At 45.3% G+C, this 24362-nt stretch overlaps 1 protein-coding gene across 4 annotated transcripts in view; it reads right to left on the reverse strand.

Moving 5' to 3' along the window:
* The window catches only part of LOC127223554 (carboxyl-terminal PDZ ligand of neuronal nitric oxide synthase protein), a 286357-nt gene extending 263997 nt beyond the window's left edge, over window positions 1-22360 (reverse strand). For 2 of the 4 annotated variants that reach the window (XM_051186220.1, XM_051186221.1), the window contains exon 1: window positions 22091-22359. In XM_051186220.1, the coding sequence (XP_051042177.1) occupies window positions 22091-22195 (105 nt within the window). In that variant the 5' untranslated portion in view covers window positions 22196-22359. Of the gene's footprint in view, window positions 1-22090 lie in introns of all 4 variants that reach the window. The other 2 variants (XM_051186219.1, XM_051186222.1) reach the window with 2 other exon arrangements.
* Between the last annotated feature and the right edge of the window lie 2002 nt (window positions 22361-24362).

The following is a 24362-nucleotide window of genomic DNA, read 5'->3' on the forward strand; positions in this document are numbered from 1 at the left end:
AAGAATATTAATTGACATTCACTAAAAAAATAAAGAGGATGTATAGGAGGACAAGGCAAATAGAAAGAAAAGGAAGGAAGGAAGGAAGCAAGCAAGCAACATTAGCCACAATGAAGAGAAACCATTCACACTGTACTCCAAGACTATTCCAATAAATCCCATAAAACGATTAGGCATTAAGAGGGCCTTTTAAACTAGATGTAGCAGTCCACATCTGTAACTCCCATACTTGGAAGATGGAGGCAGAAGTGTCAGGAGTTAAAGGTTGTCCTTAGTGATAAAGCAAGTTTAAGGCCAACAGGCACTACCTCCTTTAAAAAGAGGAGATGGGTAGGAAGAGGAGGAGGGGGCAGTGTTTTAGTTAACAGATTATTTAACCATCATAAAAATCTTGTGAGTATGATTTTATTACTCTGCTCTATCAATGAAGAAGCTGAAGCTCAGGGTCAATAGTAGAGTATGTGCCTACCATGAATGAGGTACTGGGTTCAACTCAAAATAAATAAAAGGAAGGAAGGCAGGAAGGCAGGAAGGCAGGAAGGAAGGAAGGAAGGAAAGAAGGAAGGAAGGAAGGAAGGAAGGAAGGAAGGAAGGAAGGAAGGAAGGAAGAAACTAAAAATGAAAAGGTGGCTTGCCTGGATCCTGAACACAGGTCTCCACATGCTAAAATCCTCCATCTCCCAAAGTGACTCCATGCACAGGATATGAGAAATCCCATTCACAGATGTGTTAACAGTCTAAAATGGTCTCTGCAGGACTTGACAAGGATAGGAAAAAGACAATTTAATGGTCTAAATTAACCATCCATTATTACATCCTTGCCCCATCTCCCAACTTTCTCTTCCAATGCCAGTTAATATCTGTACACTCCACATACATCTTAGCTTCAAATGTTCTAACCATGGACTTTGTGTTCTGACAGACATTTGTTCCTCATTTCTGAAGGCCAGAAAGTGCAGACAAAGGTGCCTGCAGACTCAGTCTCTGGCAAAGGCTCTTCCTACCTGTAAACACACACCCGTTCACTGTATGCTACAGCTCCACTCTAGGACCTGATCACCTGTCTAAAGTCCTACTTTAATGCCATACCATCAAACTAGAGATCAGTGCTTCAATACACAGAATCTGTAGTACAAAAGTGTTCAGTCCATAGCACCTTGTATTTGCCATTGTCTGCTTGAAGAAGTTGCACACCCCAACTCTGGGGTTATTAGCAAGTGCTTGCACTAGAATATGGAAAACATAAAGTTACATCACACTCACATTCATGATACAAGACACTTAGAGAAATTCCACAGGGAACATGAATGGAATGGACTAAATTTAGAACTAGAATAGATGAAATACTTGGTCCCCACTTTTGACACCTAAACCTCAGTTTGGAAAAGACCATCAACAAGACAAGACACCAGTATGCATCTTTTCTGCTCAACCTAAGGCAACTGTGATCTTGGATAAACTCATTTTCACAATTTGAAGCTGGAGTTTCAAACAGTACAAAACAAAAGAAAGGAAATGGACTCTAAATGTCCAAGAATCTACTATGTATCCACCTCCCAGCCAGGTCAAGGCCAGATACCTGTAGACCCAGCTCAGTGAAACTCTTTATGAATGCCTTATCAAGCATGGTTAGAGGATGGCTCTCTGTTTTATGGGTTTTGTGGGCTCCAGAGGAAGAATAAACTAAGCAAGAGTTTGCCAAGTCTGACTAGGCACATGCCAGCAACATTTAAATAAGATCTCAATCTGTAGAACAAGCATGCCATTCCCTCTACCAATCCATCTGTTGCCTTGATGCAAGACTAAAGAGTAGATGGACTTGGGAGCATGGGGCAGAAGGATCAGAGAACCAACCCATTTATGGTGCCATGAAGACCCTCCATCAGATAGGATTGGTTGCTTCCAAGATGAGTCAAGAGAATGTTAAGTCTCCCTCTCTCAGTCTCACTCATCAGCTCAGAGTCCAGTTGTTTATCTGCCATCAGTGGAGTATCTCATATGATATGAACTCTGATTTAATAGGCCACAAGGGAATCCAGGAAGTTACAGAAGAGCACTTTACACACCCAAAGTTCTTAACAAGTCAGAGTAATGGGACTTCCTGAAGGAATCTTAAAATCCATCTTCTTGGTCACCATCATCAGAAACACAAAATTATACTATGATCTCTATCAATGTTGATTTATTGATTCCTTTTTATTGCTTCTTAATATTTTCAACCGTGGTATCTCCTCCACCACTCTGTATATAGCCCAAAGGAGATATGAATGTAGCTAAGCAGAAGAAAAAGTTTTCTTTTCCCACCTACTGAATGGAGAATTCAGAATGGTCCACAGGACATCCCAACACTGCCTGACACCAGATCTGCATCCTATGGTCCTTGAAGATAACCCTATCTTATTCATAGCATCCAGAGTGGGACCTGATTTACCACTTCTCAGGAAGCTTTGGTTGCATGAGTTAAATTCTCTTCCAACTGAACACCCCTATACACACTTATTCTCTGCTCAGACATGAGGGTTAATTTTACCAAGGTCATCTCTGCACAGCAACATGCGCTCTATTGAAAGCTCTGGCGTCCAGGTTCCATTAGCTAAGGGATACTATAATATTTAGCAGATAAATCTTAGTTCTAGTCACTGGTGAAAAATGGACATCGTTTCAAATAAAGGAACTGTCTTAGTTCCTTTTCTATTGCTATGATAAAAACACCATAACCAAGGCAGCTTATAAAAGAAAGCTTATGGTTTCAGAGAGTCAGAGTCCATGATGGTGGAGTAAAGGTATGGCAGCAGAATCAGCTGAAGTGGGGGGCAGAGTAAGAGAAACACTGAGAATGGTGCAAGTCTTCGGAAACCTCAAAGGCCGTCCTCAGTGACACACATCCTCCATCAAGGCCACACCTCTTATCCTTTCCAAACACTTCTACCAAGTGGAGACAAAGTATTCAAATATATAAGCCTATGGGGCCATTTGCATTCAAAACCACCATACGAACTGGGGATCAAACACAGTCCAAGTGTCTGAAAACTTGCAAAAGAAAAGACACTAGGATAGGGGGAGGGGCAAAAGAGGAGAAAAAAAAGCAACAGAACACATGCCCCTTAGTGAGGTCATTCTCTCTAATGGTAAATGCATTGCTCTTATGGTCTTCCCCTCATTTGGTGTCTCTACTATGATGAAGCTGGATAAGGATGTACTGGAGAGTGAAGAAGAGGGACTAATACCCAAATCCTTCTTATCATGATATGCAAAAAGTGCCCCCCACCACTTTCTTCTCGGGCTTTATATCGTATCATTTAATACTTAATAATGCACGCATGGTCAGTGACTTTGTTCTCCTTTTCCTTTTCCAAGACAAATTCACTCACTGCATATATATTGAACACAAAGCATGTATTAGGCATTGATCCACAAATATGAATTATTGTCTTCTTGGCCATCTTTCTTTACTATCCTCTTGACCAAGGAAATAAGACCACTAGGATAGAATGGGTGTTGACAGTCATAAGGCCAACTCATTAAGTCAGCCGTCATGATCATTCACTGAGAGGAATCCCCTTCTTGGAAATGTCACGAATCTCACGTTTGCCACCTGGTGAGGTGAAGTCCTCTGGGACTCCCTCAGCCAGACCTTTCTTCCTGCTCTTGTTTCTGCCATGAACAAGTTGTGAGAGTGCTTCAGAAATTCACCATTCTACTCCATAATTACTCCACACAAACACCAAATTATGTTGCCTCTATTTTAAGTAAACCCACTATTTGAAACACTGAACTTCTTAAAACAAAAAAACTAAATACTCTCCAATTTTTTCTGCACAAGCCCTCTTCTCTCTACAATGGTCTACTTAGCAACTACTCAACAGGAAGCCTGGGGTCTGAGAGTCTCTCATGGGTGGAGGAGGCTAGACTGGCTAAAGAGCCCATCCCACTGCCTGGTGCATCAGCAGCCTTGGACAGACCCTTTCACCTCTCTCTACCTCCCCACTTGAACAGACTCTTTCACCTCCCCTCATCTATAAATAATGCAGTTCACTCAGAATCCAGACCTTAGAATAAGGCTCTGAGGTTGTTCCCTTGCCCTGCCAATTCTATTCTATCTCTCTGGGGTTCTAATTCTTCTCATGTTCTCTGTAAACCCATGTCCCTTTGCCCCAGTGAAGCCAACCCCCATCATCAGGCCCACATACTGGATCAATCAGAGCAAACAGTCAGGGCTCAGCAAGACTGCTGAACTCCATGCGTTCTCAGCTGTGTAAAGTGCCCTCTGTGAGCCATGGAAGGGGACACCTGTGATCTTCCTTCCAGGAGCTCCTCATCAGTCCATGGGCCAAACGGAGAATGGAACTATATACAAATAAAAATAGATTTACAAGCTGTCTTGTGTAAATATTTACATCTTTTGCCACTTCAACAGAGGAAGAAAGACTTTAAAATCTCAAGCAATGATTTGTCGTGGTATGGTGAGCTTTTTTTTTTTTTAATGAAATGCCATTGTACTTTTAGGGTCTTCTGCATCCCTACAATGAGCAAACCAGCTGACAGTGGTAAAGGAGTACACAGATACAGATAAAAGTAGGAGATAAACTATGGAAGCAAGGTCACTATTTTGTTTCCCAAGCTCTAGGTGCTGAGCCTACGGCCTTATGCTTGCCCAGCAACTGAGCTATAGCCCCAGCCTACCAGATTTTTAATCCACATGAAAACGGAGGAGCTTTGTTAAATTAGAAAAATCACCAAGCCAAGAGTTCTTTCTACGTGTATGATTGGTTTGCCTGCATGTGTGGCCACGCACTGTGTGCATGCAGGGCTCATGAATGTCAGAAGAGGGCATCAGAAACCATGGGGCTGGGGTTAAAGGTGGCCCATGAGTCAGCAAGTGGTTGGTGGGAACCAAATCAGGGTCCATATGCAAGAGCAACAACTTAACCACTGAGTTATTTCTCCAAAGTTCAAGACACCTTTTTAAAGTTCATGAAAACTAGTTACATAAAATATTAGCAGAAAAGCAATACATCCATAAGCATTTCTATAAGGAAAAGCAAGACTAAGGGACAAGATGACATCTCTAGCAATACGTGGCAATGAAAGCATGCCAAGAAGGCATTTTAAAAAACACATGAAATATAGCATAGTTCAAAATAGCCTATAAATATTTTAAACTATGCAAGCCTTGGAAGAAAGAAAACCATAAATTAGAATCAGGAAAATTCACAAGTGAAATGACAGATTTCAAAAAATAAATGGAAGTTGGAAAAGTTAGTTTATAAATAAAAACTAAGACCTAAAGTATGAACCCCTGAGTTTGATTCCCAGCAGTGGGGGATGTGGGGTAGGGGGAGAGCGGTGAAGATTAATACAGGAGAAATCTAAGAAAAATCAAAGGTAAATTGCTATTGAGAGATGTAGGAAGAGGTTCTAAACTGGCAAATGTTGAAGATAAGCAAAGAAGAGACATACAGACACGAGAAGTCCCTAAGAACGAAACTAAAGCACAGGGCAAAAAAATCCACAAACCATGTTTTGAGAAAGCTTTCCCATAAATAAATAAATAAAATAAACGGATTTAAACTTCATACCAAGAAGAACAGATTGTGGCTGCATTCACAGCTCAGTAGTACAGCCTTACCTAACCTGCAGCAGGGTCTAAATCTGATCTCCAGCATGGGAAAGGGAAACTCACTGAACACCTGGGGTACCAGCTAGACAACTACAGCAAGGTGTTCTCTAGTACCGAGTGTGATGGGTGCATACCTGCAGTTCCAAGACTTGAGAAGATCAGAAGTTCAAGGCCAACCTTGGCTACATAGCAAGCTGAGGCCAGCCTGGGCTGTATGTGTTTAAAAACAAAATAGGCACATCATTTTATTTTCAAAGTGCATGAATTATAAGGAAAAATTAGGTCAAGTTACAACAAGCTTTTATACCAGAAGAGAGAGAAACATTAAAGAATATGTAAACTGAAGATTTTATATCCAGTAGCTTTGACCTTTCACAGATAAAAGCTTAATAATATGCAGAAAAGTAAAAAGATTATTATCCCCATGAGCCCTTTTTGTGGACACCAGAGAAGAACTTTACATGAGCAAAATGACTAAACACAGACCCAAGTTTTAGTGGTATTAAGTATGTTGTTATTGAAGAATTAAATGAAGGTTAAAAAGGAGATTTTTTTAAAAAAATATATCCTGGGGAATGCTGGGCAAGAGATGTACCACCACAATTGATCACAAAGTCAGTGGTTTGATGCATTAGAAATTTATTCTTTCTCCATTCCAGAGGTCAGAAATCCAAAAGCAATTTTACCTGACCAATCACAAGGTGTCAGCAGGCTGTGCTACCTGAGGATGCTCTGGGGAAGGTCCATTTCTTTCTTCTCCTCCATCTCAGTCTCCATGGTTACACCTCTTCCTTCTGTGTATAATCTCCTTCTGCCTTCTTTGTGAGGACAACTATGATTTATTTAAGGCCCACTCAGATAATCGGGATCCTCAACACAATCATGGGTGCAAAGTTTGCTGAGCACAGTGACAGTCACAGGTTTCAGGGGTTAAAGAGTGGAGGGCTTTTTAAAGGGTCGCTACCCAGCCCTTCATGATGGCAGGACTTGTTAATGTTCCATTACTGTAACACATGTCTGAGACTAACCTTTTCTCTTTATAAACAGTATACAGCTCAGTCTCAGATGTTTCTCCTTCACCATAACTTGGCCTTGCTGGGGCCCGGAACAAAGATGAGTATCACAGCAAAAGCCAAGAGTGAGTAAAGCTGAGTGTTCATATCACTTTCAGAATAAGAAAACAAGACAGAAGAACTCGGAGTTCCATAGGCACCCTCAAGGGCACTTCTTCAATGACTGAACGCCTTCCACTAGGCCCCACTTTGTTTATTTACTTACTTATTTATTTTTAGATTGATTCTGTTTATTTATGTGCATGTATGTGTCTGTATGAATGTGTGCCATATGTGTGCAATGCCCTCAGAGGTCAGCAGAGGGAGTCAGATCTCTGGAGCTGGAGTTACAGGCAGTTGTGAGCTACCCAAAGCAGGTGCTGGAAACTGAACTCTGGGTCCTCTGCAAGAACAATGTGTGCTCTTGTCTAAACATCTCTCTACTATCAAGTAACCCAAGATGGCTTGATTAAGTAGTCTAGGATGACCTTGAACTTTTGATCCTCCTGCCTTCACTTCCCAAGGGTTAGAATTAGTTGTGCAACACCACTCCAAGTGAGTTCCCATTTCTTAAAGGCTTCACAACCTCCTATTAAGGCCACTCTTCGAGTGGAGAGCAGAGGTTCACGTTGCTGTCTTCCTCAGTCAACTGCCACTTTACTTTTTGAAACAGGCTCTCTCTCTACACCTGGAACTCACAATTTTATCCAGATCACCTGGCCAGCAAGCTCCAAGGATTCTCTGCCTCCCCAGTATCTGGCTTCTACATAGATCAAACTCAGGCTTTCATACTTGTATGGCAAGGGCTTTGCCAACTGAACCATTTCCCCAGCCTAACTGTTGGAACAGTGGGTTTGGGGAGCAATTCCTCATCTAAACTATAGCAGATCCCAAAAATCATCTTTTTAAGTATTTTTTGGTTACATTTTAATTATGTGTATGTGTCGGGTGGGGTGATATGCATATTAGTGTGGGTGTCCACAGAATCAAGAGTGTCAGGATCCCCCAGAGCTTGAGTTACCGAAAGTTGTGAGCTGCCCAATGAGGATGCCCGGGTACTAAACTTAGGTCCTCTACAAGAACAGTGCCCACTCTTAACCACTGAGCCATCGTCTATTGTTACTAGAATTTTTGGTGTGGAGAAAGGAACGAGTACAGAAGAATATCTAATTTCTAGACTCAAATTCTATCCAGAAACATCAGTGTCCACTCACTACTGCCTTTCTTAACACATGCATCTCTACCCTTTTTCTATGTAACTTCCCAGCTCTGTCTCTGAAACCCGACTCTCCAGACAATGGCTATCCAGTAAAAGTGAGCATTCCTGGGGCCCAAGACTCTGTTTCTGCACCATTGTTGTACAAGAGACCAGGTCTCCCTGGAGAAATGGGTGGTTCCAGGTTTGACACAAAAGCATATACAAAGTCTAAGGGAGAGTAAAAGCGAGGAGAGCAAGGAGAGAAAACAGGTGACGAGAGAGGGAGAGGGGAAGAATTCCCTGCCCAGATGATAAATCAGTCCCTAGGCTGTGTGTTTACAAATGCAAGACATGAGAAAGGGTCTAGACTGGATCCCAAGCATTAAAAAAGTAAGTCAGGCTTTACCCAAGAGGAAGGGAGCACCACTCAGCCCTGAACACAACAGGCACAGACTCAGGACTAAAAAATCAGGTTTGACAACCTGAATAACCCTAAGCCAGGTCTGCCCAGTAAATGTCCCTATTCTGCATGCATGCCCACCAGCAGCTCTCTGAATGCATGTTGCAATCACCTTGGAACTTTTTAAAATGTATAATGTGGGTGGCACCCCCACCCCAAGTTAAGCAGGAAATAAGAAGCCCTGACTGCAAGGGCACCCATATTTTGTAAGTTTCCTACATGATCATAAGGTTCAGCTAGATTGCAAACACTGTCATACAAAACTCCATTTTCTGGAGCAACAAGGTTAAGGGCAAGACTTTTGAACTATGGGTTACAAATGCCACCATTTAAGGCCAGGACCTTAGCCTCTGGGGCAGCTCCTCGGGGTGGAAATTACACAGAAGCCTCCTTTTGCTTGACCTTGTCAAAATTCAAGATCCTACCTCCAACTTTCTTTTTCATTTTTCCTTTCTGTGGAACTGGACCCTATGAAGTTCTGCCACTTTTCAAAATGCTCCTTTTGGCTCTGACAGGGCTAAACTAAAGACTAAGATTCGCCCTGCCTTGAAGCAGTCAAAGGTATAAATTTGAGAACTTAAGCTACACAGAGAATCCATTCTGCCTTCATGGACTTCCATTCGGCCCACGCGGTGACCAAGGGCTAGAGGAAGGAATACCACACATCTCTCCTCTACATCTCGATCGCCAAGGGCACCTTACACAGCCCAGGAACCCACAGCACTGTGCAGCCTGGCCAGGCTCTAATTCATCTGTCACTCATATGTGGGCTTGAAGTGATGTGGGGTTGGGAAGGACATCAGAGTCCCACTCTAAATTTCATGTGCTGACTCAACTCCATTACTTACAGTGAGGGGACTGTGGTACAAAGAGGTGGAATGGGTTCTGCAGATGTTCAGGATACTTCCCTGTCTCCACTCTAGACCTCAGGGCCAGTTTCCTGCTTACAGTTCTTACCAAGGAAGGAAAATATAAACTGCAATGGAGACTTGGGAACACTACAGCCCTCCCAGCTGCCACATCCAAGACACCAAGGTTCCTCCCTTAGAAGAGGTGAGTCAGTATCCTCAAGTGTGTGCTTCAGGCATATTTTTCATGAAAAGCAATTTCCAGCTACTGCTGGAGAAGGGAAATAAAGAATCAGTGTGTGGTATCACTGTCACAAGATTCCTGGCACCTCTGGCTTCACTCTAAAAAAGCAAGCGCCTCACTGAGCCCCAGCCACCTCTATGTATCATTGCAACTGCTACATGCCCATGCTACAGGAAGTATAAAAGGAGAACCATGTCCATAGGCCTGTGCCACACAAGTACACAAGGAAATCTAAGAGCATAAACCAAATGCTACAATAGCAATTCAAGGAGGAACACTCGTACAGATGGAGGAAAGGGAGAGACCTGTATTTGATGGGCTAAGCCTTGCCAGCATGGAGTTGGGATGGATACTCATCATCTTAGGCCTCCGACAACAGAGCTGGTTTCAAATCACAAAGTAGCTCACCTTTAGGAGAAAAGTGAGAGCCACACTGTAAAAGTCCTTACCAACCTGCCAAACGGAAAGCCTGGGAGAGAGAGTCAAAGGTCACATCCTCTGCAGAAACCAAAACCAATCCATCTTAGATGACAACTGGGCTGGGCACAGGAGACAGAATAGTACACTGCAAAAGAGCATGCTGGGTAGCAGTAAAGATGGCTCAGTGGTTAGAACACTAACTCAGATGGGTGTGGTGACGTACATATTTTTTAAACTTTTTTTGTTTATTCTTTGTGTCTTTCACATCATGCATCTTGATCCCATTCATTTCCCATCCCTGTGTATCCACCCTCTGCCCTTGACTCCCCTCCCCGCCACAAATGAAATAAAATTTAAGAGAATAAAAGGGAAAAAAAAATCTTTTCATGGAAGCTGTAGTTTGACATAGTGAGTTATACAGTAAACCCTTTTATCCATACATGTTTATGTACAAATGTTCATTGCAAGGAATCACTGGTCTAGTTTGAGGCCTCTGGTTTCTGCACCTATCAATGCTGGGCCCTCGCTGGAACTCTTCTCGGATATCCTGTTATTGCTCTTTGCCGTGAAGATCCTGCAGATTTGGTCTAGAGGACTGGTTCCTTCACGTGCTCCAGCAGATCACAGATGGAGTGGATCTTGAGGTGGGCCAACTCATAACCCTGATCCTGAGCCTGGGTAGTTGCAGGGTTGGTCAGCCCACCAGCTCTCCCCATCTTCACCACCAGGGTGAGCTCTCCTGCATTGCCCTAGCTAGCTCACCCCTTGCAGCAATGATTAAGGGGCAAAGTCACTTCTGCTTTCACATCCTCACTTTCTGGGCTAGATCAGCTGCCTAGTCGAGGTCTTGGGATCACTCTCCCAAGTGCTGTAGCTGGTGTTGAGCAGGGCCAGCTCTCCCACTCTTATGACCTCAAGGTCAGATCTCCCACCTGCTTCAGGCAGGGGTAGGGCATCTTTCTCCTCCCCATTATGACAGATGAGGGGCGGAGCCAGACCTCCCATGCTCACATTCTTGGCACGGTTCACCCGCACTCTTGTCAACAGGGTCATCTCTACTGTGCTGCCCAGGCAGGTGCCACACATCTTTAGCCCCAGCACTCAGAAGGCAGAGTTCTCTGAGTTTGAGGCCAGCATGATCTACAGAGAGACAACCAGACAAGGGCTACACAGAGAAACCCTTTCTTAAAACAGGAAGGGAGGGAGGGAGGGAGGAAGGCTTTCTTTTGGCTCTCAGTTTCAGTGGTTTTGATAGAGAGGAAATGGAGACGCATTCCATATTGCAGAAAGGAAATCTGCATACATGTGCTGTTGTTTGTTTAGCACATACTCACTGCCAATAACTTCTGTGTTCTGACTCTCCAGGTCAGAGGGCACCTGAGATACCCACAGGCACTCACCAGCTCCGTGATCCAACAGCACCTGAGCCCAGGTGTGCAGAAAGTTAGAACAAGATACCAAGAATGATGCAGGAGGCAAAGACATCCCAAGTCTTCAAAACATTGCTGACCACCAATCAGAAGAGTGAGAGGAGCTCTGGACTGTCCGACCTTGGCCCTGCCAGCTGAAAGCAGCCAGCCAGCTGAAGGCAGGAGGTGAAGGCAGTGTCTCTGAGGGTGTTAACCTGCCGCCTTCACACACTGCCGGTCCCTGAATAAAGCACAACCTAAGATGTGTTCCTGCCTCTGCCTGCTGCTGTTTGCAGGACAGCATCCAACGCTCTTCATTCCGGTCACAGCTTCAGTCCACAGTCAACTGGCCTGCACAGTGCTGGCACAGTGCAGCATGGTGGAACCATGTGGTCTTTTCACCTCATCCAGGCAGGAAGCAGAGAGAGGAAAGGGGAAAGGGCCACGGTTTCAGGATCGTCACTAAGGAACCTCTGGTAATCATTCTACTAGATCCCACCTCCATGAGGTCCCACCACCTCTTCAGGGTGCCATGAGTCAAGACCATGCCTTTAACACAGGGACCTTCTGAAGACCCAAAGCCCAAACTGTAGCACCAGCCACAAGTAGTTTTTCTTCTTGTTTTATTTAACTCACCCAGATGGTCCCATTCGCACAATGTCTGAGAAATGACGCTCTAATGCCATGGCTTAGACACTCATTCCAAGGAACCTGGAGAACTTTCCACAGTCATCCATGCTATTTCAGCAAGCCTGGGTCTGGAGGCTTTAGTCTTTACTTTGTAACTTCAGATCATTCAGATAAAAACCAGCGATTGAGAACAGCTGCTCCATTGATCAAAGGCAAAATTCCCTTCATTTGTGTAAACTGCAAAACTGGCCCAAGGAGAGAGCTCCAGTCAATTGACCTCGAAGGAGGAGGTGACGTTTCCACCAAACACTGGCTATGGGTGCCCAGTATGTGTTTAACCTGAACTGCCAAATTAAGAAGAGAAAATTCAAACACATGCAAGAGCCAGTTTGAAAATGTAGTTCCAGGACAGGTTACGTGTGCTTATGGGGAAGAGCCGGGGTGGGGGGTGAGCTAATGTGTTATCTGTCACTTGGCTCATGAGAGACATTAATATTCCTCTTTGTAAAAAATAAAGAAAATGCTTGCATGTGAGTCATGATTCTTCTATCCAGAGACCAAAGCAGAAGAGTTTACAATAACAAAGGCAAAAAGGCACAACTGGGTACCCACAAGGCATTGTCTGCCAGTAGAAGTATTTCTGCATGGACACTGTCTCTGTAGTGTGTTCATCCTTCATCTCCTTTCTTTCCACACATACCACACACACACACACACACACACACACACACATGCACGTATGTACACATGCACACACGTGCGTACACGCACACCAACAGAATTCAGCATGTTCTGTAAAATAATAAATTTAAAAAAAAAAAAAACGCTTTGACTCAAAATTTAAGTTGAAGAACAAGTTACTGGGGAAAAGGATTTCTATTTTTGTTTCCACAGAAAATGAAAAGATGTGGATTCCTTCCAGACTAATGTGGTTTGATCACGCCAGACCGCCTGAAACAGAGTACAAGCTGATCCTACATTCCAAACAGCTGGACAAAACAGCCCTACAGACTACAGCTAGGATATCTGAATCTTCTTCGAATCCCCCAAGACAGCGCCCCTTACCAGCAGGAAGTAGTTTGGAAAGAACGACGCCCAAATTCCCAAATATTGTGTATAAATGTTTGTTTTCATTTAATTGGACTTTGTTATATAAAATTAAATAAAAAAATTATATTAAAAACAAAAAAAAAAAAAAAAGAATTCAGCATGTTCTCAATTCAGGGTGCAATGGTGAGAAGTGCCCTCTTCTTGGTCACTTCCTTAGGGATTCTCTGTCTCCTTCAACTCTCAAGGCATTCATTTAAACAAGTTCTCCCCCTCCAAGGGGTGTAGCTTCAGGAACAAGTGGGGGTAGGGGCCAGGAAGATGGCTTAGCAGGTAAATGTGACTGCAGTACAAGCCTGCAGACATGAATATGACTGACAAAAATAAAATAAAACTGCCAGGCATGGCGGCACACATCTATAATCCCAGCACTCCTACAAAGAGATGGGAGACGGGGACAATGAGAATCAGCTGTGCTAACCAGCATGCTACCAAGGCAGGAACAAGACCAACCTTGCCTTAACAGGGTGGAAGGCAAGAACCAACTCCCAAAAGTTGTTATCTGATGCACTAATACAGAATCTGCACATAGGTTCTCAAGCACGAGCACACACACACAAAATTAATTCCTTTTAAAAGTAAGACTAAGTGGGGCATGGCCACCACCCTCGGTTCTCAAAGGACACTCAAATCCTGCCACAGAAAAGCAACCAGTGACATGAGGGGTATGTGGGGATTCGGCTTTCTGTGGGCACGGAACTTGCTAGAAGTGCCCCTTTTCAACAACTTTAAAGCCAGCTGCTCTGATGTTCAAAAGTAAACATGGTGCTGAGCATAAAAACTGAAAAGGGAAATGTAAGCATCGCAAGGTATTAATTAATCCCATGCTGCAAGATTCCTTCTGCTTAGATTAGCCCTGCTTAAAGAAATATTTACCCAAGAAACTTAAAGACAAGTGAAGACAGACAACATGCCATACTTAAGATGCTGTGATTTTTAATCATAACAGGGATTTAAAAGCTGGAACAAATGTGACTGGGGCTTACACCAGAACCTAGTTAACCCTTCCCCGCCCCCTTTCAAGAAAGCTGACAGCTATTTTAAGCCCACACAGCAGTCTCGCTGTCTGATTTGCAACTTGAGGAATCAGAGTAATTCTGCAGCTAGATTTCTTGTTTTTTCAAAGCAGGCATGTATAATGAAGTTAATGCGTTACCAAACCTCAGAATTAGAAAAGACAACCATTAGGAAAGACAAAAGGCTAGTCTGTGGATTAAACCAGGCACGGACCAAACAAATGAAACAAATTGCAAGTTGTAGAATTTAATTTAATGAAAACAGCAACCCATTCTGTGCTGAGCACTATGCTAGGCATTTACATGGACAGTTCCCATCACACCCACCCACCCACCCTCTGGAGCATATGATACGATGAACCTCTCTTCCAGATGAGATATGCCAAGGAATTCATACAAGGTCATATAACAAGTAAGGGACAGAGCTAGGTTTTAAAGCCAAACACAGCATGAGCTCCTGAATCTAAGCTAGGCACACTTGCCAACCAGATTTATATGACATAAAATAACAAAGTGAAGAAAATAAACAGTGAATTGTGCATGTGTGGGGGGAGGAGTATCCACTCATTAATGAAAACATACATAAAGGACAATTAGTAAATGATAATTATCTGTTCCTGAAATTGAACATATGTTCTAATTCAGACTCTAATTCGGCTGCACATCAATCATTGGGGCTTCATTCCTTTCGGGAACTAAGAAAGGCTTACTGGGAAGCAGCTCATTGTAAAGCAGAGGTGGGAGAAACTTAAGAGAGACACCACGGAGGGGGAATGCCTCAAGTTACAAGGGTCCAAGACCTGTGGGACTAAAGCAAGAGGAGCAGTCAGGATGAGGCTGGCACCAACACAGCACCTCCCACTGAGGGGCGGCCAGGGAACAGGTAAGGAATTACACTTACCACTCATTCACATGCTACACACAATTCATATACATTGCGCTCATCGCTGTGGGGGACACAGCGGGCAGAGGGATGCAGACACAGACAGAGACCTTGTGAAAACTGAAACAGGCAGGACAAGCAGCCCTGGCACTAGGCTTGGGTCCTGAACTCATAGGATAAAGTGAGTGGATCAGGGCGTACTCACTGCTTCTTGCTCCCTGCCTTTGGGCATAGTATGACAAGTGTGACAAGTCCCCATCAAGTTCCTGCCACTGTGACTCCCCCACCACGATGGATCATCACCTGAACCATGAGCCAGAATAGGCCCTTTCTCCCTTAAGTTGATGTTGTCAAAATGTTTTATCACAGCAACGGTAAGAGAAACTAAGACAAGGTCAGAACCAAAAGATCGTATGCATTATATGTTTAAATTCATGAAATGTCCAGAATAGGAAATCTAGAAACAGAACATGGAATAGACACCACTTAGGATGGGAGTACTGGGGTCCCTTCCAGATGATGGAAACGTTCTAAAACGGACTACAGCAATGATATGTTTGTGAATATACTAAAAATCTAAAAATCACTGAATCAAACATTTTTAACTGGTGTTGGATCACATTGTGCATGAATATCTCAGTGAAGCTACTAGAAAGAAGGAAGGGGGTTGGGAGGATGGCTTGGTCAGTAAAGTGCTAGCTATCAAGGCACTGAGGACCTAAATCTGGATCACCAAGGTCTATGCTAAAAAGTCAGGGACAGCAGCTCATATCTAATCCTAGCCCTGGAGGACAGACACAGGCAGATCCCTGGAGCTCACTGCCCAGCCATTCTCTCTAAATCTCCAAATTCAGCAGGAGACCGACCCTGCCTCAAACAATAAAGTGGAGAGCTACAAAGATAGCTCCACAGTTAAGAGCACCTACTACTCTTTCACAGGACCCAAGTTCAGTTTCCAGTGCCCACACCAGGCACCTCACAACTGCCTGTAACTCTGGCTCCAGGAGATCATCTTCTCTGGCTTCTACAGATACCGGTACTCACCATACATATATATACACATACACATACACATACACATACACATACATATACATGCATCAACCCCTGGTTTCCAAAAGCACACAAAGATATATATCACACCCTCCCCCCCCCCAAAAAAAAAAGAAGAAAAGAAAAAATTAAGAAAAGGGAGGTAGGAGCACAAAGAGGAAGTTCTTCCAAAAAATGAAGAGGAGGAGGAAGAAGGAGGAGGGGGAAGGGATGAGGAAGAAGAGAAGAAAACTATCAGGAATCAAATTTCAGTATAGGGCAGGAAAAAAATGAAGCATGCTTCTCGGGCATCAAGGGTAAGGACAGCTAAAAGGTCCCCAAAAAGCTACAGGCAGCATCCAGGTGACAAGAGTGACCAGGGTAATTATAGCCAGCAACGACACTTACTATTCCAGTTCTTTGAAGCACCATTATGAGTAAGCAATAATAAACAGTAAGTTGAGCCTAATTAGGGCCCTATACAGAGGTAGTTGGCTAGCATTACACTTACACGTGGACCATGATTTTGACCATTAAAAAGGACTAAGATATTGTAGGCAAATGCACAATGACCAGATGCCATAAAATTATGAAATTTATAGTTAAGGTAGAAATAGATTTAACCATCAAATCACAGGACACTTTAACCTATCTACTTTTATAAGAATTACGAAACTCTACTCATCAGTAGTATCTCTCACCCCATGTGCAATTTTGCAACTTGACTTTGACACTCTTTCATTAAGAAATGGGGTTTAGGAAACTGGGGAGATAGCTCATTTGATAAAGTACTTGCCACATATGCATAAAGACCTGAGTTTGATCCCTGAGTCCCAGGGATGGTGACACATGCTTGAAATCCAGTGCTGCAAAGGCAGAGACAGGAGGATTGCTGAGGCGTGCCAGTAAATCAGCCTGGAAAACTGGGCAAGCTTCAGGTCCCAGTAAGAGGCTCTGTCTCCAAAATACAAGGCCTGGAGAGATGGCTCAACTGTTAGGAGTAGAGCTACTCTGCAGCAAACTCAGATTCAGTTCCCAGCACCCACATGGTGATTGTTTATAACTCCAGAGGATGCAATGCTCTCTTCTGGCCTCTACTGGTATTGCATATATATGGTACATAGACACAAACACACACTCTCACTCTCTCTAAAAATAAATCTTTTTTTTTTTTTTTTAACGGTGATCAGGGCAGTGGTGGCACATGCCTTTAATCCCAGCACTCAAGAGGCAGAGGCAGGTGGATTTCTGTGAGTTCGAGGGCAGCCTGGTTTACAGAGCTAGTTCCAGGACAAGCTCCAAAGCAATACAGAGAAACCCTGTCTTGAAAAGCCAAGGGGAAAAAAAGAATATTGTAGGTTGCCCTGGCCTCCATATGCATGTATACACACATACATATGGGCTCACACATCTAGAAGTAGAATCTGTATCTATTCCCCTGCAGTCAGTTACGATTAACAGAACATAGCAGAAATGACCTGTAAAACTCAGAAGGCCAAGCCTTAACAGTGTCTTCCTCCTTACAACATGTCCTCTGGAAAGCCAACTACCATACAAAAGACCCACTGTGCTATGAAGAAATATAAGCCAACCAATAGATTCAACAGCCACAAGGACGACTACTAAAGCCCCAGCCATGTAAGTAAAGCCTTCTAGTACTTTCTAGTCTGGTCATCAAAAAACAAAAAGTGAACCCAATAGAATGTGCACCATGTGTACCAGAAGAACAGTCCAGCCAGGCCCTACCTGAGTTCCCAGGCCATGGATGAGCAAATTACACAGTAGTTCCCAGCCTGTCTTAAGGTAGTTTGTTAGACAGTAACATGGAGCTATATGCAGAGATTACTGGTGATTCTGTACCTTGGGTCAAGACTTCCCCTCTGGACCTCAATTTCCTTATCCATAACACAAGTTGTAGTGAGATATCCACCCCAACCGCACCTCTTGCACTGACCATGCCCATTGGAGGTCATGGGGACAGATGCAGGCAGGCATGACCAGGGGGGGGACTAGGTCTGGGGTCCTGGACCCCAGCTAACTCTCTTACTTCCTGGATGGAGAAAGAGAGCATCCTTGGGATGGGAAACTGCGGCAGTCATCTGTTTCTGGTGTAAGTGATTTCTCCCCAAATAAACATCCAGCAGCCTATCGTTTCTCAGATTCTTATTTACCGTGCTATAGCAAGTCTACACCAGATACCTAAGGTGCTTTTCAGTTCTGATGATCAGAACCATAATCCAGACAGTGTGTGCTAGGAATACAGAAGGAACAACTATTTCAGGAGTAAGTAAGGAGTCAAATGCCTTGGAGGGTGCAGATCAAAGGAGGCAGTGGCTAGAACAATGTGGGGCACAAAAGTGTTCACTGAACACATTATGGTTTAGAAGTAAAATGTTTCCCATAAGCTTGTATATTGAAATCTTCATCCACAGCTGGTGGCGCTATGTTAAGGGGTAGTAGAAATTTCAGGAAGTGGGGCCCTAGCTGGAGAAAGGAAGTAATGAGGACAATGCCTTTGAGAGTTAGACCTGGTCCCTCCCTAGTCTCCATACCACCAACTCTCTCTGCTTCCTTTATGCCATAAGGTGAGTCGCTTCTGCCACATGCTCCCACCATCACGGTGGGCAATAAGGAGCACTCCACCCCCTGGGCAGGCAAGAACACACACCTGAGTGCTACCTTCCTGCTGGCTGCATGCCAGGCATGTGAGCAATGCTGGAAAGCTAGGGTTCCCCTCTGCCACCTCAACCAACATCTAGAACCATGGACTGAAACCTCTGAATCCATGAACTACAATGAACCCATCCTGCTTTAAGTTGTATGAGTCAGGGATTCCATCACAGGGGCCAAAGTCTGACTGGTACAAAACAGTTTTCATAGCCTGATGCTTACAGAGCTCTGAGTTTCGTCTCTAAGTTTTGCACCTAAAAACAGACAACACTAATGTTTCCGTTTCTACACAAAGTCTTTGTGAAAGTCCCACACAAAGCAAGAATCCCCAGCATGCAATAAATATGTAAGCATCAGGAGGATGTAAGAGTCTAAAGTCAAAGCACTAGTCTTAAATGATAACTTCGTCTACTGAGCTGTGAGGCCCCTGACAAAGCAGCAGCCTTCTTGAGGCTAGTTCATACAAAAAGACCTCTGGAGACAAGTCTGGTAGGAAAGTGTTAAGATGTAAACAGAGGCCTTGCAGGTGAAAACACATAGACTGGACTTCATTATATGTACTTGGGGTGGGGTGCATGCAGGATGACAGGATCTTGGGTATTCAGATCCTCTTCCCTCTACTTCCTGGGTGCTGGTGTTGCAGTACCACACCTGGAGCAGTGGTACTGAGGATGTAACCCAGGGAGGGCTCCATGCAAGCTAGGCTAGGCAAGCACTCTACCAACTGAGACACCAGCAAGCATGTGTGTTTCCTAAGTACACAGAGGTTCAGCCAGGGACACACCATCCCACCTCACCCTACATCTTTGTGTCTCTGTGAAACTCTGAAAAAACGAGAGGCATACATCCAGAGAATCACTCCATCCAATGTTGATTCTGAAAAATTGCCAACCTTTGGAAGAGGAAGTCTTGGGCACATTTTCCAAGGTACCTAACAAGGCAACAATGCATTTGCATTTTACAGTCTGTGCTTTTCCAAAACAAGGAGCAAGTGCCCTGTGGTGTTAACCCTGAAATCCCCATGATAACACATTTATAGGGGCAGGCACTGCTCAATACAGAGGTGGGAGCTAGGGGCTGGAGGCACTTACTTGGGTGCACAGGGGAACAGAGAGATGGTCTTCTGTGTCCACCCATGCACAGGCTTGGCTGACACGGTACTTGAATATGCCACAGTCCAGCATCAACAAAGAGCTAGGCGGCTGGACCCAGGCCATAAAGCCAGTGTTTGCCTATGGAAGTTCCACCTGCCAGTGTCCTCTCTCCTCTACTTCACCCTTCTCAATGCTGAACCCCTGGCCCCCTGTGTTACCTGCACTGGGAAAACAACTTAAACCAGCCATGACTCCTCCTCTCATTGACCACCACTATCTGTGAATCCAGAGTTACTATAGAAACCACACTATGCAGCCCCCAGACATTTGCTCAGAAAAGAAACTACATGTTTAGTACTGTTGGGGGGGGGGGAGAGTGGGAATCAGAAAGTTGAAGGGAAGCCTAAAGCCCAATATTTCTTAAGGTCTGGTTGCAGTCATTCATTAGGACACCCAGATACTTGGTTGGTTGAATGGCTGGTCGTTTGGTTGGTTTTCTCTGATAGGACTATAGACCTAAGCAAGTGACTAACTCATGGTAATCCCCCTGTCTCAGTATTCCAACTGCAGGAGATTATACTAAGAATTGGACTTTTCTTGAAATTCATATTACACACATTAGATTATGACACCTAGTTGTGACCAAAGGCAGAGGACTGTGAGAAAAGAATGATGATAATAATAATAATTATAATAATAAACCTTTAAATCTGACTAGTCTTTTTACCCTGGTTCTTTAAAAGACAGCACCCATGGGACTGGAGAGCCCCACCACACTGCTCTTGCTGAGGACCATAGTTCAACTCCCGGAACCTACATCAAGCAGCTCAGAATGTCTGTAGCTCCGGCTCTAGGGAGATCCAGTGTCTCTGGACTCTGGGGAAGGCCTTTGTTCATATGCACAGAACTACACACAGACACATAATTAAAAATAATGAAAATATTTTTTTAAATATTTTCTGAACCAAACAAAACAAAGGCCGATTTCTCAGTGTATGTGTATGCCAGGAAATTCAATCATATCCATAATGAAGCAGCTTACCAAATCCACAGGCCCAGACACACATGAGCCCAAACAGGGAATATCCTGGGCCAACCAGATCTATTCTGAGATAGAGAAGTGAGATAAGATCTTGGCTGACAGCTCCCCTCTGGTCCCAGTCACACTCAGCAACCCAGCTCTGCATTCCAAGGTAGGGTTTGATAACAGCGGGGTGAAGGCCTCTAGTTCTAGCAAATATGGCTGGGAAAAGTTGTTTGGGTGGCCTATGATTCACCAATTCATACATCTACGTGAGAAGAGGGATGCAATTCTAAAGACAGGTGACCTCTGGGCACCTAACCAACACTCCAAGGATGTTCTACAAATTGAAGGAAATTGACACCTGATGGCAGTTCTTGCACAATCTACTAACCTGCGGTCACTGAAGAAGACAGAGTGAAGCAAGTTTGCCTCCCAGTCAAAAGTTCTGTTCTCAAAACCATCCAAACCCAGTCTATAACAGAGTTCACTTAAATTTCACTTGGTACAAGCACACTGTAAATGCTGAGTATCTATCCCCACCACATCTTTCTTTAGGTTATGAGTGGAGGAGTAGGACAGGGGCATCAATGAAAAGGCTGGACCCTTTCCACCGAAAAGCACAGTTCCGGGACCAGCAGTGGCAAACTCGACTGCAGTCCCAGAAGCCAGAACTCCTCACACAGCAAGGTACTCCAGGACCATGGCAATGTTGCCAGCCTCATACACAACCCCTGGTCCAGTGTGTGCGCAAGGTTTCCACCCCACTCCTCCCCTCCCCCAAGGGTGGCTTTGGCCTTGGCCCTGCAAATTCCAGTCGTCTGAACTAAATTCTTCATCAGTAACTGCTGAGATGTAACAGCGCACCACAAAACTGAAAACGGGTTTCACCTGACCACTACGCCGCTGGCACATGCAAGAGTCGTGCGAAAGCAAACATTGGGGAGTGACTTAAGCAACTAGACCCAGTCACTCGGAATAATTTGTTTGTTTTTTATTTATTTATTTATTTATTTATTTATTTATTTATTTATTGTTTTTAACTGGATAGGAAACAGGCGTTCTCCTTTTAAAAGACCTCCCGAAAGCACCTCTTGTGAAAACCCAGCAGGTAAATAATCCCAGCGCTTCCTTAAAAGCTTTCAAAAGAACCAGGCGTCTTGGCTGCGCTGGTCGGGCTTCTCCGGGAAGTAACTCAATCCAGCCTTGGCGGGCAAGGATGAGGTGTCTGCAGGTGGGAGAAGGGGGTGAAGCAGTACACCTCAAACTTTGCAGGTGCTCTTTAGCTGAGAAAGGCCTAACCCACCTGCTCTACGTTCAGGACAACTGGCATCCCATCCACCCAGACCTGCCCCCTCGGGATACTGCCCTCCCGGGGCCCCTCACCTTGGCCTCAAAAGAGATGCCATGCTGGAAGGCGTCCTCGTTGTGCAAAGGGATCCGCAGGTCGTGCCCGTCGTCCACAAGGTTGTACTTGGTTTTGCTGGGCATGGTGACCCGCGGTGGACCCGCGGCTCCAGGAGCGGCTGTGGAGGTGGCGGCGGCAAGAAAGAGCTGGCGAGACCCCGGGGAGAGAACAGTGGGGCCGGGCGAGGCGGCGGCGAGGACCCGGGTCGTGTGGTGGGCAGCCTGGGTGCCAGAAGGTGGCGGGGGGTGGGGGGAAACCCGGAGCGGAGCGAAGGGCCGAGCGGCAAGGGCGGCGCGGATGCGGCTGGTGTGAGCAGCTCGGTGGCCGAGCTCTGGCTACCGGGAGGCGGCCGAGCGGCCGGGAGGCGGGAGAGGGTGGCGCGCAGCTCCAGACCGGGACGCCGAGCGAAGGGCGCACGGCCCGAAGCGAGGTTTAGACCCGGAGCCCGGTCCTGAGCTCGGCGCACACAGCCCGGGACGAGGAAGAAAGGCGGCGGCGGCGACGGTGGTGGTGGAGCAGGGTGCCTGTCACGGAGACGCCGGATCGGCTGCCAGCCCGCGGCTCCTCCTGCGGGGCGGGCCCGAGCCGACTCCTCCCGCGCGCCAGAGCCCCGCCCGCTGCCCGCCGCCGCCGGGTCCGCCCCGCGCCCCGCGCGCGCCCAGCAGGTGAAAGTCCCGCAGAGCCTAGCAGGCACCTGGGAACTTCGCCCCGACCTCACCGAAGGACCGTGGCGACCCAGGCTCAGTCTGCTCAGCTGGTAGCAGAGAAACAGCATCATCTTGCGTTTGTTTGTTCGGTTTGGTTTGGAGAACGGAAGAGAGGCGATGTTTATTGGGGGGTTTTTTTGTTTGTTTTGTTTTCCCAAGGAGGCCCAAGATCTGTCCTAGATACCCTCGGTCTGGGCTGCATTAATTCTGAGATCCCTGCTTCTCATTGGAACCAAAGCGATACTCAAATGGGGGACTGCAAGAAAGGACTGCCTGCAGGGCTTTTTTGTCCCTTTGGGTGTGTGGCTTGCTTTTGGGGTCACAGCAGGGTGTCTTTGGGACGAATTTAAATATTTAAGAGTCCTCGAGCCTTGTAGAACTGAAGTAGGCTGACAAGGAAGCATTGGGAACAAGAGATTTCAGAGTTTCCTTATGCCCTTAATTAAACTTCTGTAACTGAGTGTTGATTAAAAAAAAAAGTTGCCAAAATTCTATGAGATTTCTTAATAATGAATAGTGAAGCAGCCACACTGTGTATCAAAACGTCATAGATAGGGTTGTGTAACAGTTTCCTCTAAGATTGAAATATTCCATCCTACAGGGAGGCTCCCTACACAGGAAGGTAAACAAGTCAAAGTGGCTTCAGGAAGTCCCTGAAACTGACCAGATCCACTACCCCCCACCTCATTCCCATCAACCCCATCCCCCAGTGCCAGAGTAAACAGTAAAAACTGAGCTGCAAAGATGACTCTGAGAGCAGACCAGCTGAGTGGAAGAGGCTTAGAGCAGAGTCTCTTGGGAAGGACACCCTCTAACCTGTTGTTCTGCCTGCAGGCTGTGCTGTGTGCTCTGGGTTCCTAGCTTGGTGAGCTGTCACCCGTGCTGGGCTGGAACGTGGTGAGACAGCTAGCTGTCTTTGAGTCATTTCTCCTCCTGTAAGTAACCTCACCCATATTCCTGTAAGTAACCCTAGTAAAAAGTCATTGGTTCAACCAAGTTGAACTTTGATGGTATCCACACTTTGGTCTGTAGTGAGTTTCCTCTCTGGGGTGAATAGATGTGCTTGTTGTGTCTCCCCAGGAGAAGTGTGTCACACAACATACAGGTACATAGCAGCTGCAATTAACCTCTTCACAGCACCAGACTCCCCAATAGTAACCAGCCCAGCTAGTGTCAAAGCTAAGATCGTTTTTTTCTTGTGCAAACCTGTTGTGATTGCTAACATCGTCAGTGTTAGACTATCCTGATCATGTCTGTGAGGGAGACTCAGGAATGGATAACTGGGATGGGAAGACCCACACTAGAGGTAGGTGGTACTGTTCCAAGGGCTGGGATCCAGAGCTGGATAAAAAGGAGGAAGGGAGCTGAGCGCCAGCACCCATCTCTCTCTGCTTCCTAACTGAGGAGGATGCAGCATGGCCAGCTGCCTCACGCTCCTATTTCCATGCCTTCCCCGCCATGACAGACTATGCCAGAATACTGAAGCAAAGTAAACCCCCTTCCTTAAGTAATGCTTTGTCAGATCACAGCAACAAGTCTGTCT

The sequence above is a fragment of the Phodopus roborovskii genome, unplaced genomic scaffold (assembly GCF_943737965.1).
Source record: "Phodopus roborovskii unplaced genomic scaffold, PHOROB, whole genome shotgun sequence".
NCBI lineage: Eukaryota > Metazoa > Chordata > Mammalia > Rodentia > Cricetidae > Phodopus > Phodopus roborovskii.